The 14297-nt window shown below is 36.3% G+C and overlaps 1 protein-coding gene across 3 annotated transcripts; it reads right to left on the bottom strand.

Moving 5' to 3' along the window:
* Positions 1-3646: 3646 nt before the first annotated feature.
* LOC107848336 (probable pyridoxal 5'-phosphate synthase subunit PDX2) lies at positions 3647-12591 on the bottom strand. 3 transcript variants are annotated; one of them, XM_016693079.2, is made up of 7 exons: positions 12324-12591; positions 9283-9410; positions 8085-8172; positions 5753-5826; positions 5132-5302; positions 4286-4383; positions 3647-4099 (listed from the first exon to the last, which is right to left on the bottom strand). In XM_016693079.2, the coding sequence occupies exons 1-7, from the start codon at positions 12373-12375 to the stop codon at positions 3976-3978; spliced, it is 735 nt and encodes a 244-aa protein (XP_016548565.1). In that variant the 5' UTR covers positions 12376-12591; the 3' UTR covers positions 3647-3975. The 3 variants fall into 3 exon arrangements, with proteins under 3 accessions (XP_016548565.1, XP_047255912.1, XP_047255910.1); XM_047399956.1 differs by lacking the exon at positions 12324-12591 and adding an exon at positions 10294-10444; XM_047399954.1 differs by lacking the exon at positions 12324-12591 and adding an exon at positions 9781-10138.
* Between the last annotated feature and the right edge of the window lie 1706 nt (positions 12592-14297).

Below are 14297 nucleotides of genomic sequence, written 5' to 3'. Positions count from 1 at the left end.
ATCCATCTTTACTAAACTACTCAAGCTAAATGTGTTGTTGAAATTATTTTTATTTTTTTTGGTTTTGTTGAAAACTTTAGACTAAAATGTTAATTGATATATGGAACAAGAGTTAATGAAGTTGTAATATATATATGTATAGAAGTTGGACTTGTGACTTAGAGTTAGCCTTAATTCATGGAGTTTTTGGCTTGTTGCACATGATGAAACAACTAATGTTGCACAATATGCAATGTGCTATGAGGTTGACCAAAGTGAAATGGGTGGATGTCCCTAGCAGTGTCGGAGCCAGAATTTTCATTAAGGGGTTCAGAAGTAGACAGACAAACTAACCAAAGGGGGTTCAACATCTACTATATATACTTAAAAAAACAATCGGATGAACCCCGTGGACAAAGGATAGCTCCGCCCTTGTCCCTAGGTGTTGTTCGGTTGGTCACAAAAGGAAAAGAAAATCTTTTTCCTTTTCATAATTATGGTGTCGGAGCCTGTTTGGGTAACTCTATCCATCAAGTCTCGAACAAATGTAAAGAAACCACATATTATCTTATACATATAAGATAAGCGGATTGTTGTGGAACTAGATCCTCTGCTACAATCAGAAGAACGCGGCGGTCTAGTTATCAACAGCTGTAACTGCTTACGCTAGGCTACATTGTGTTCACTTGATTGACTACTTGCCCACACCCTTGGGTGCGCACAATGAAAATAATTTCGACATAAAATTTTACTACATGACTAACACGATTATAACGAATACTCCCTTCATTTCAGTTAATGCAAACCTACTTAGACTCGAGACGGAGTTTAAGAAAAAAAAACAAGAATTTATGATATTTGTGATCTTAAACATGTCATAGCATTAGTATAGTCGTAAGATTTTTGAAATTTGCGTTCTTGAACATGCCATAAGATTTGTGCGAGTATAACACTGTCTTATTAAGGATAAAATGAGTAGTTTAAGATCATTCTTTTTAGACGGACTAAAAAGGAAATATGTTCAAATAAATTTATATTTTAAATAGAACACTGTTTTAGATGTGAAACTTTGTACTACTAGATTAATTTTTTTTATCTTAAGCAAACATTCAAATAAAACTTTATTGTATAAAGGTTCAATAATAAGAGTTCATTTGAAGACAAATCTTTGACTATAGCCAAACACTTGCTTAATGTACAATGCTTCAATTCCTTTGTGCTTTTTAGTCACCGTCAAAGACTGTGGTCGGGTGATAAGTACTTATTTATTTTTAATTAGATATCTCGAATTCGAACTATAAAAATAAAATTACACTTAAATGAGATAAAGAATCACCGTCAATGATTGTGGTTGAGATAAAGAATCACCGTCAAAGATTGTGGTTGAGATAAAGAATCACCATCAAAGATTGTAGTCGAGTGATAAGTATTCGTTCATTTTTAATTAGATATCTCGGGTTCAAACTGTAAAAATGAAATTACACTTAGCTGAGATAAAGAATCACCGTCAAAGATTGTGGTTGAGATAAAGAATCACCGTCAAAAATTATGGTTGAGTGATAAGTATTCGTTCATTTTTAATCAGATATTTCGGGTTTGGATTGTAAAAACGAAATTACACTTAGCTGAGATAAAGAATCACCATCAAAGATTGTGGTTGAGATAAAGAATCGCGGTCAAAAATTGTGGTCGTGTGATAAGTATTCGTTCATTTTTAATCAGATATCTCGGGTTCAAATTGTAAAAGTGAAATTACACTTAGTTGAGATAAAGAATCACCGTCAAATATTGTGGTCGAGTGATAAATATTCATTCATTTTTAATAGATCTTGAATTTGAACGGTAAAAATGAAATTACCCTTAGCTTTTATAATTTAACTCATTTATCTTATATTACCCCCTTAGTAGGTTTATCCGTCGCAAATTTGATTTAATCGAATCAATAGATTCCAAATACCAAATAGTTAATTTTTTTTTAAAAAAAAATAGAAATTATTATTATTATTATTATTTTTGCACCGACCACATATCAACTAGTAGTTTGTAAAATGGGAAAGAAATTTTAAGTAAAAGCAACATTGGAAATTAAATTTGTGAAAGTAAAAAATAAAGAAATAATTTTCTTGAATGTCAAAAGGGCAAAAAATAAAATAAAAAAATAAAAATGCAACATAACTTCACATGGACGTAAGTCAAAGGGGAAATTGCGGTAGTAAGTATCACGTAGTATCAAAATATTATTTTATTTTGATAACACTGGATCTCAAAAATCTAATAACCATAGAGTATTATTAAAAAATATAATCAACATATTTATGAAATTATTAGACTAAGCTTTAAAAATTAAATTTAGGAATAATAATAAAATTATGATTCTTAGGATGTATGACACAATATATTTAACCTTCTATTAATTAAATTGTGTACTTTTAATCCCTTTCTATACGAAATATGTTATATCTTACGCTATTTTATAAGTATATTATGCTCAAATATATAGAGTAATACTACGAGCTTAACAAATAAATGGATCGAAAGTACACATTTCAAGTAATGAAAGGTTAATGTTATTTAATCATATATGATGAAGACTAAATTAGAAATTATCAATAATTAAGGGATCAAAAATATTATTAAACCTTAAATTTAATAATTATGGCACTATATATTACTCATATTTTAATTTTTGAGATCTACACAGTCAGCTGATTAATGCTTATAATTTACTCTTCCAATAAATGCTTTGCTTCTTTTCAACTCCTTTTTTTTAAAATAAAAAAAATTCTTCAATCCCAATCTTCCACATGTGATGAGTGGGTTGGGTGGGTGGGGTGGTGGGTTGCTAAAGTTATATATATATATATTTGGGGTTCGATATCCATTTTGAATACTACTATATTTTGAATCAACGTCAAATTCAATTTTAAAATAAAACGCTCTCTACAAAAAGCGATAAGTAAATATAAAAATCAATAAGAATGTTGATGAAGCGAATATTGTTGCGATAAAATCGTGTTGAAGAAAATACTAATAGTAATAATGTTGAATGTTAGTTGAAGTCGAGAATCTTTCGAAAACAGCCTCTCTATTTCTTCCATGATATAGGAGTCAGATCTGCATCACCGTTTCCAGACACCATCAGTAGAATTACACTGGATATGTTGTCGTCGTCGTCTTCTAGTGTTTGTTGAAGGCTTGAAGCTATGATATAATCTTGCACGGCTATGTTGGTCGGACTCTTAAAAAATGCCATCGAATGTGGGTTGGATCCTTCAAAAGTAGTGAATCTTTTAAGAATCCGCCACGGGTACGACAACATTCTTGGAGAGTCCAAGCAACTTAGTTGCACGATTTGCTTTTCATGTTGCTCGAACTCTTCAAAAATGTCATTGAGTGTGTGTTGAATCCTTCAAAAGTAGTGCATCTTTTAAGGATCCGACACGGGTGCGGCAGCATTCTTGAAGAGTTCATTTTGCTTTGCGCCCCCCCCCCCCCCCCCCCAAAGCCACCCCGCTCTTTGTGTGAACGAGAGGTACAGCGACAACGCCAACAACAATAACAACATACCCAGTGTAATCCCACACGTGGATCCGACACGCACCCATTGACATTTTTGACGAGTCCGAGCAACATAGATCATCAATAATACTATTTCTGGAGGCAAACAGAAAGAAAATCCTTTACTATTATGTACAACAATGAATAGCATCAATATTTCTTGTCATCATTTAGAATATAGGATTAGTAACAAAGCAACAATAGGGGTTCGAGCTCTGGGTATCGAAAAATCCTTGGTAGGGAGCGCTACCTCCCGAATGGGGCCCTACCCGGTGCGAATCCGGATTAGTCGGACTCCAATGCGGGTCCAGGACATCAGATGGGAAACCAAAAAAAAAAAAGCAACAATAGGCCAAGAAATAGGCAAAACAACAACAATGGCAATGAGCATTTGACCTTTTAATATGATCTGCATTACTTTCTGAGCATATTTTTCTGCTATTGGTATATGGGAAAATCAATAATCGGTCGCCCTCCGAAGCTTTGAGTTGTGGTGGATGTGGAGACGATAGCAGAAGCTCCGACCTCGATTTCAGGCACCATCTTCAAGAAATAACTGTGCCTGCATAAAGAAAGTGATGATATAGTTGGGCCATGTTTCCTCTGGGGACATGTAGACTGTTGCTCGGACTCTTCAAAAGTAGTGCATTTTTGGAGGATCCGACACGTGTGCGGCAACATTTTTGGAGAGTCCGAGCAATTTAGCATGTAGATACTATTCATGTTAGTAGCAGAAACACACACATACCATCGAGTATCTGCAGTTAGTTCGGGATGAAAAGCAGTAGCTAGTAAGTTCCCTTGCTTTACAGCAACAATTACTTTCTTTCCAGACTCGGTAGAATCCTGACGCATCAAAAGATATCATATCACGCTGAGCAAATGAGGAAGTAAAAAGATTACGTTGCATTATGATAACTGATGAAGGGTGAAAAATATGTTGTAAATTCACCAGAACTTAGTTTATTGTAATCAATATACCTCCTTTACGACGATTTAAGACTTAGTTTTATCACAATCATTGTTTTCCAATGGCAAAACAGACCACCAAGTCTTACCTTTACGACGATTTAAGACTTAGTTTTATCACAATCACTGTTTTCCAATGGCAAAACAGACCGCCAAGTCTTACTCGCGAGTGTAATCTTTTGAGTTTTGACACACAAGTAGAAGCGATAGAAAACAAAGAATCCTAACAAAATCTTATGACATGTCATTGAGTACGCATATTTCCTAGTGCATATGTCGTTTAGTGGACCAAGGTAACGGTAAGGTCTGCATACACACCAGTCACCACCCTCCTTCAGACCTCACTTGCGGGATTACATGATTAAAATTATTTTTTATGTGGTTATAGTAGGTGTTGAACCCCCTTCGACTAAGTTTTCTTTGAATATGGAACCTCCTTAGTTGAAATCCTAAGTTTTCTTTGAATATGGAACCTCCTTCGTTGAACTCCTAGCTCCGCCTCTGGTTGTCGATACGTCATTTAGTTAATTCTTACATCCATATTGCAATTTTTGTTTATTAATATATTTGAGGCACTTCTATATTGCGGTAAGGACACTAGATGGACAGAAGGACAAAAGTAAACCTCTTCCTTCTGAATAGCAATGGCTGAGACGGGAATGTCTGCCAGCACTTCAACGTCTGGTCCTACATCAAGGATTGCCGGAGCACGGATGAAAACAGCACGAAAACATGGAGGACCACCTTCTTTAGCTACAACTTGAGGAATAGGAAGTTCTGTCTCAAAGCTTTGAATCTGTTCAATTTGACAATTAAAACGCTACATTAGCATATTGTAGTTAATAACGCTAACCAACTTCAACTCGTTCATCAAAATTTAAGCACTTTTTCCAACTAGTTGATAGCTATAACAACAACAACAAGAAGTCCATCATATACCAAAAAAAGAAAAGAAAAGTTCCGGGGCCGTCTGATTTAGGTGTCTTGCGAAAGCTCTAAGTTATAGGTAGACCTTAACTACTTTAAGTCGCATATGCCACTTATCAAAGAGGGGGTAGGTGGGGGGCTTATGTAGCATATGCCTTTAACTTCACAGCAATAAGCCATAAGCATGTTTGCTCGCTTTCTCCCAGACTCCCTTTTTGCAATAACTAATAAACATGGTATGAGTGTTCGTTTATCTGCGCAAATGAATGTTCCGTTCTTAGTAATCTATTGAGACCTTGAGGAGGAACCACTCATTTACCTGGCTCCCGAAAAAGTTTCGATGGACAGTACAATCAAGGCCCCCAACTAGTTCTTGTCCTCCAGTTTTCTGCCCTGAGACGAGAAGCCACAAAATGCGCCGTAAGATCTTTTTGCCTCAGTATTGTAAAGAATAGCAAGAAGGTTCATCAAAAAGAGTTTGTGATTACTAATTAGAACAACAAAGCAAAATTAATACCATAAAAAATCGGAGACAGAGACAAACACGACAATTCCTCAAAATTTGTGAAACTCATAGGTGCCTTTAGATTAATTCCCCAGTGTTATTGAAATCAATAGAAGTTCATAAATGCTGCTCTCTATCGAAGTAGAATTCACTCATCCGGTAGATAGAGGATGATGAACAATGATGCTATATCTTGCTCACCTTTCCACTATCTGCCTATCCGTGATAGAGGACTTGACGGCCCACCAATCAATCTTTCTTTCTATCTCGAATTCTTGATTGGTGCCGGTGGAGCAAAGGAAGCGGGAACAAACTCCATTACTTACCATAGAAAGTCTAGCAATAACGGAAATATGCCGTAAGGAGGTCTTATTGAACTCCACAAATGCACAATAGCATCCGCAGAAAAGTTAAACGAATTAAATTCTTGAGAATTGCAAAAAAGGTTTAAAAAAATCATATCGGGAGAATAGTGTCAACCGAAGGTCAAGTCTTTCCTCTCGTGACTTTTTCATCTTAGTCCAAAGACCAAGGATCTCTTCCTCTGCATCTGCTGCTATTGATGTGTCCGTTCCTAATGACTCACGTTAAGTAGATTAGTAGTGATAAGCTCACATCCAGCTCCGTAGAAGAAAAGATCAGAGTCATCTTGTCTAGACCTATGTTGCTCGGACTCTTCAAAAAAGTCAATGGGTGCGTGTCGGATTCGCCAAAACTAGTGCATTTTTGGAGAATCCGACACGGGTGCGGCATCGAAGTGAAGAGTCCGCGCAACTTAGGTCTAGACTACTCCCTAGAAGACAAAACTCTTAAACCCCTCAAGTACAAGCCAGATTGAGTTAGCATGTCTAGCGACGCCCTGTACATGTGAAAAAATGAGCATCGAAGTACAAAGTTCATGGGATCTGTGAAACTATAGATGGATGGATTAGATCTAAGTTGCTAGGACCCTCCAAAAAATTGTCACATCCGTGTCGGATCCTCCAAAAATACACTAATTTTGAAGGAATCGACACGCACCCAATGAAATTTTTGAAGAGTCCGAGCACCATAGGATTAGATTACAGCGTGCATTATGCCAACAGGTCCCACCACCAGTGCAATAGTTTTCTTACTTTCTCTCGATCGGGGCGAGGGGGGGGGGGGGGGGTGCGCAATGAGCATGTATTCAGTAGCTTTGTCTTCAATAACTGCAGCGTGATCCATAGCTAATATGGGTCGGGTGTATGAATTCTCATCATCCACGTCATTCCGCTTAGACCCGTTGCAGTCCCTATTTAAGAAAATTAGGCTCTCTAATACTAGAAGTTTTCTACTGACACACAGAAATATGACCTCTTTGTAAGCTAAAAACTTCCTAGATGAATATTGGACCTAAAGTAACGTAAAACATGACAAAACCATAATCTCGACTAATTGATAATTCTTAAATGGATATTTGTCGCTAAATTTCTAAATGGATCCAAGAGATTTTAAGCATGTTGAGACAACTTTCTTCCATGATTTTGTGTCTATATTGTCGCCTTTTAACACCTTTTGTCTCGGTCTTGAAGAAAAAATATCAGAAATATCTTCTATTCTCATTTCTCACAACTGGACTGAAGTTAGCTTGCAGAATGGTTTTACGCCTTTTTATGAATTGATGTGAATAGTTATAACTTCCGTGGTGGACGTGGAAACTAGGAAATCTATCAAAAGAATGAGTCTATTATCTTAACGAAGCAAGTATCCTTGACAAAAGATCAGTTTACTCGTCGAATGAAATTCTTATGGTTTATAGAAAACACATGCCAATTTCAAACTCATAAAAGGGCAGCCCGGTGCACTAAAGCTACCGCTATGCGCAGTGTCCGGGGAAGGCTCCCGCAAAAACAGCCTTGCATTTTTGCCAGAGGCTGTTTCCAAGGCTCGATCCCGTGACCTCCTGGTCACATGGCAGCAACTTTACCATTTACTCCAATTTCAAACTCATATACAAACTCATATACAGGCAAATTGGGTATTACACAGACCATAACATAGTTTTTCGGAAGAAAAAAAACTACGACCCGAAATCTGGCATTATAAGATAATCAAGAAGATAAGCAGCAAGGACTTTGAGAGATATCGCTAAACGGTACAGCAAGATATGGAGTTGAACACTCACCAGTCGCCTTATTTGCCAAAAAAATGAGCCCTGCACATGTTCCCCATACCGGCTTCCCCATTTGAACAAACTCACGCAAAGCGGGGAACTGCAATTAGAAACACGATTATACTATCACGGACAAAAATTACCAACCACAATAACTAATATACCATATAGTACAAGTATGCATCCAACATCCAAACGCATACCAAGATACCCCTCAGAAAAAAGGCAAAAACAAACGACTAATGAAATCAAAATTCTTATTAAGTAATAACAGTAGAAATGAATGTGAAAAATTAACAGACGGCCAACTATGAGTAAAGAGGATACAAACACAAAATGCAATCCTCTTATGCTAAAGACTTTTCATGATGCTCCACAAAAACAAATTCAACAATAATAATTCATTACTTTGTCGAGGGTTGCAAGCCAATAATCTACTACTCCCAAATCTCAAACTAGTTGGGGCGTTTTAAGTGAACTCTCTAAAATAACAAATCCCCTAAATTCTTTTTTGGCTTTAAGCATCTCATATTTTTAAGTGAATCGAATGGATAAAGAGCTGCTATCGAGAGGTTATCCATCTCATGCTGGAACCAGAGACCGTGCAAGTTAAGGGTGGAGTGACAGTAACCATCCCACTACACTGCTTCAAAAACAACAACATAGCCGGTGCAATCCCACAAGTGAGGTATAGAGACCGCGCTAGTTAAGGGTGGAGTGACAATGACCATTCCACTACACGCACATCAACAACAACAATATAGCCAGTGTAACCCCACAAGTGAGGCCTACCGACCACGCTAGTTAAGGGTGGAGTAACAGTAACCATCCCACTGTACCGCTTCAACAAAAACTAACATAGCAGTGTAATCCCACGTGTGGAGTCTGGGGAAGAAGGTGTTTACGCACCCTTACCACTACACCAATTCATGGCTGCTAATTCTCACACAATTTTGCCATGATTTTTTCACTTTCGCTATTTCTTTTTCAATCTGTTTCGATATGCTTTTCCTTGAGCCAAGGGTCTATAGTTAACAACCGCTTTACCTCCCAATGTAGGGATAAGGTTTGCGTACGCTCTACTCTACCAGGACCCCACTTGTGGGATTACACCGGTCACCGGCTATACTGTTGATGTTGTTAACCCGGGTTCGATGAATTAAAAAAAAAAACTGTCTTTCACCTATTAATAACAAGGTAAGAAAGTTACCAAATTGTGAAGCTCAGCCAACTTGGCCATGGTGGTGCTCTCCCCACCAGGGATGATTAGGGAGCTAACGTTCAACAACTGTTCTGGTTTTCTCACCTCCACGCCTTTCACTCCCAATCTTTTCAAAGCTATCCAAAGAAAACACAAAACACTCAGAAGAAACACCCAAGTAAATAGAAAATATTGTCTTAATAGGAGAAGCATTCATATTTAATCTAAGCTAAACACTAGAGGGGAAGTGCAAAGTGGGGGTAGAACGGAGACAATCACTGTGGATGTCACTTAAGGTGATTTCGGTATGGAGAAAATGTTTTCCAATTTTCTGAGTGTTTTCCAAATAGAAAATAGTAAAGAAACGAAATAATAAGAAACTCTCGTCGGAGTAATACTACGATTGGTAATATTATGAAAGAATAAGCAAGACGGCTCTCAACTAGCTAACTAACCCTCTATCCTAATCCGAGAACCATCCAGAGAAAGAAAGGACAAAAAGGGTACCTGCTATGTGTTCGTTTAAAGATCCTTGTAAAGCAAGAACACCCACAACCATTTTTTTTCCAGTTGCAGAAAACAAGAAACAATGCAAAAACAACAAAAGAGGTATTATTAAAAACCAATCTTGCATTTTATCCCGAGATTATTATACCTTATACCTCGTATCAAATGACTCTTAAGTGTATTTTTTCACTATTCACTCCTTTTCAAAGCTATATATCAAAATCAAAGCACCTAAGAAACACCAAACAAATACAGAACATCTACACAAGAACACACAAATAAAGAAAGGACAAAAAGGGTATCTTCTCCTTGCAAAGAAAGAACACCCAAAGCCAATTTTAACCAGTTGCAAAAAACAACAAAAGAGGTACTATCAAGTGTGCGAGTTTCCTTTGTGAACTATAACCAACTATATATCATATCAAAAACAAAAAGTGCAGCCAAAGCTTAGTTATACGCAGGTTCCGGGAAGGGCCGGACGACAAAGGTCTATTATACACAGCCTCAACTTACATTTCCACAAGGAGTTTTTTCCACCGCTCGAACACATCACCTCCTAATCACATGCAATAACTTTACCAGTTACTCCAAGACTGCCCTACTATCTACACAATAAAGAAAGGACAAAAAGGGTACCTGCTATATGTTCATTGAAAGAAACTTGTAAAGAAAGAACACCCACAACCAATTTTTACCAGTTGCAAAAACAAGAAACAATGCAAAAACAACAAAAGAGGTACTATCAAGTGAAGTTTCCTTTGTGAACTATAACCAACTATTTATCAAAAACAAAAAGGGAAGCCTAGTGCACTAAAGCTCCCGCTATATGCAGGTCCGGGAAAGGGCCGTACCACAAAGTTCTATTATACGCAGCCTCACCTAAAATATCTACGAGGGGTTGTTTCCACAATTGAAACACATGAACTCCTAATCACATACGACAACTTTACCGATTCTTCCAAGACTGCCCTTCCATCTACACAAATAAAGAAAGAACAAAAAGGGTACCTGCTATATGTTCACTGAGAGAACCTTGCAAAGAAAAAATACCCACAACCAATTTTTACCAGTTGCAAAAACAAGAAACAATGCAGAAACAACAAAAAAGGTACTACAGTGTGCTAGTTTCCTTTGTGAACGATATAACCAACTATTTATCAAAAACAAAAAGGGCAGCCCAGTCCACTAAAACTCTCGCTATACACAGATTCAGGGAAGGACCGAACTACAAAGGTCTATCATACGTGGCCTCAACTTACATTTCTACAAAAGACAACATATGACCTCCTAATCACATGCAACAACTTTATCGATTATTCCAAGACTGCCGTACCATCTACACAAATAAAGAAAGGACAAAAAAGGTACCTGCTATATGTTCATTGAAAGAAACTTGTAAAGAAAGAACACCCACAACCAATTTTTACCAGCTGCAAAAACAAGAAATAACGCAAAAACAACAAAAGAGGTACTATCAAGTGAAGTTTCCTTTGTGAACTATAACCAACTATTTATCAAAAACAAAAAGGCAGTCTTGTGCACTAAAGTCTAGGGACGGATCACAAAAGGTCTATTATACGCAGCCTCAACTTACATTTCTACAAGAGGTTGTTTCCACCGATCGAAAATATGACCGCTCGAAATTTACCTATAATTCCAAGATTGCCCTTCCATCTACACAAATAAAGAAAGGACAAAAAGGGTACCTGCTATATGTTCATTGAAAGAACCTTGTAAAGAAAGAACACCCACAACCAATTTTTACCAGTTGCAAAAAAACAACAAAAGAGGTACTATCAAGTGTGCGAGTTTTCTTTATAAACTATATAACCAACTATTTATCAAAAACAAAAAAGGCAGTCAAGTGCATTAAAGCCGAGAAAGGGCCGGACCACAAAGGTCTATTATACCAGCCTCTAACTTACATTTCTACAAGAGACTATTTCTACGAACATATGACCACCTAATCACATGCAACAACTTTATCGGTTATTCCAAGACTGTCCTTCCATCCACACAAATAAAGAAAGGACAAAAAGGCAGCCCGGTGCACAAAAGCCGGGGAAGGGCCGGACCACAAAGGTCTATTATACGCACCCTCAACTTACATTTCTACAAGATATTATTTCCACAGCTCGAACACATGACCGCCTAATACTTTAACTTCCATCTACACAAATAAAGAAAGGACAAAAAGGGCAGTTCAGTGCACTAAAGCCGGGGAAGGGCCGGACCACAAAGGTCTATTATACGCACCCTCAAATTTCATTTCTACAAGATATTATTTCCACAGCTCGAACCGCCTAATACTTTACCTTCCATCTACACAAATAAAGAAAGTACAAAAAGGGCAGCCCAGTGCACTAAAAACAGGGAAGGGTTGGACCACAAAGGTCTATTATATTCGGCCTCAACTTACATTTCTATAAGAAACTATTCCACAGCTCGAACACATGAACTCCTAATCACGTGTAACAAATTTACCTATTATTCCAAAACTGGCCTTCCATTTACACAAATAAAGAAAGGACAAAAAAGGGTACCTGCTATATGTTCATTGAAAGAACCCTGTAAAGCAAGAACACCAACAACCATTGTTACAAAAAATACAAGAAACAATGCAAAATCAAGAAAAGGGGTGCTATAAAAAAACAATCTTGAAACAGTAATATTGGCTGCTGAGGACAAAATGGTCAATTAGGAAAGTGTTACACTCATAATATTACTGTGATTTTTGGTTGGTGGGCAGAAGGCGGCTACCAGCTTCACACTTTCTTGGAACGCTAAAAAAAGATCTTTTTTGGGAAATGAGTAATGTTATTTTGTGATTGACATATAATAAACGTAAGTTATATCAAAGGGTAAAATGGTAAATGGACATCACACAACTTGTCTTGTTTGCTTTTCGATCTTGATTTCGTAGGAGCAAGTTAGAAAGATTAAGAAATAGAACCATCTTGTGTTAATTTTGTTCGCAATAGCCATGAGATAATCACCTTAGATGATCCTTTTGTCGATGGAGACTCTTATTACACACGCAGTTTCTGAAGGTTGAGAATTCAAGAATTGTATAGGTTTTTATCTTGATTTTCTTATTATATTTAAATTTTTTTTTCTTAGAAAGAAAACAAAAGTTACCATAATTACTTTAACTTTTCTTCAACGAAAAAAATATAATTCTTTTCTATATTTGGCTAGCCTCTTTCTTGGAGGAAAGGTTTTAGATAACTCCCCTTCTCATACCATAACATAATAGCATTCACAATGTAGTCATTAAAGAGTCTTTATTTAGGGGGAGATTTCTCCAAATAGATTTAATGTTTTTGATATTAGATTTTATAATATGTAGGCCAATTGGCCAAAACATATAATAATTTAATGTTTTTAGTATTGTTTTCTTTGTCGTCTGAATTATCACCACGATAGTTTGCAACTAATAGTTTCTGCATGACGCCCTCTCGATTTCAAACCCAACAATTAATTTGATCAATTGAGAATTCAAGAATTGTATACATCATTAGTTTGATCAATTGAGAATTCAAGTATTATATATATACGTCATTAGTCTGATCAATTGACAATTCAAGTATTGTATATGTCATTAGTCTGATCAATTGAGAATTCAAGTATCGTATATGTCATTAGTCTGATCAACTGAAAATTCAAGTATTATATACGTCATTTAGTCTGATCAATTGAGAATTCAAGTATTGTTAGTTTGATCGGTTGAGAATTAAAGTATTGTATACGTCACTAGTTTGATCAATTGAGAATTCAAGTATCGTATACGTCATTAGTCTGATCAACTGAGAATTCAAGTATTATATACGTCATTAGTCTGACCAATTGAGAATTCAAGTATTGTTAGTTTGATCAATTGAGAATTAAAGTATTATATACGGCATTAGTCTGATCAGTTGAGAATTTAAGTATTGTATATGTCATTAGTCCGATCAGTTGAGAATTAAAGCATTGTATACGTCATTAGTCTGATCAGTTGAGAATTTAAGTATTTTTATACGTCATTAGTCCGATCAGTTGAGAATTAAAGTATTGTATGCGTCATTAGTCCGATCAGTTGAGAATTCAAGTATTGTATACGTCATTAGTCCGATCAATTGAGAATTAAAATATTGTATACGTTATTAGTCAGATCAGTTGGGAATTTTAGTATTGTATATGTCATTAGTTTGAACGGTTGAGAATTAAAGTATTGTATACATCATTAGTTCGATCAGTTGAGAATTCAAGTAGTGTATACGTCATTAGTTTGATCAATTGAGAATTCAAGTATTGTTAGTTTGATCAGTTGGAAATTAAAGTATTTTATACGTCATTAGTCTGGTCAGTTGAGAATTGAAGTATTGTATGCGTCATTAGTCTGGTCAGTTGAGAATTGAAGTATTGTATATGTCATTAGTTTGATCGGTTGGGGATTCAAGTATTGTATACGTCATTAGTCTGATCATTTGTAGTAACTATCATTAATAACGATTAGTAGGATTGATTCTGGTCAT

The sequence above is a fragment of the Capsicum annuum genome, chromosome 11, assembly GCF_002878395.1.
Source record: "Capsicum annuum cultivar UCD-10X-F1 chromosome 11, UCD10Xv1.1, whole genome shotgun sequence".
In the NCBI taxonomy this organism is placed as follows: domain Eukaryota; kingdom Viridiplantae; phylum Streptophyta; class Magnoliopsida; order Solanales; family Solanaceae; genus Capsicum; species Capsicum annuum.
The sequence above is the reverse complement of the archived record's forward strand: the minus strand, read 5'-3'. Positions and strand labels throughout refer to the sequence as shown.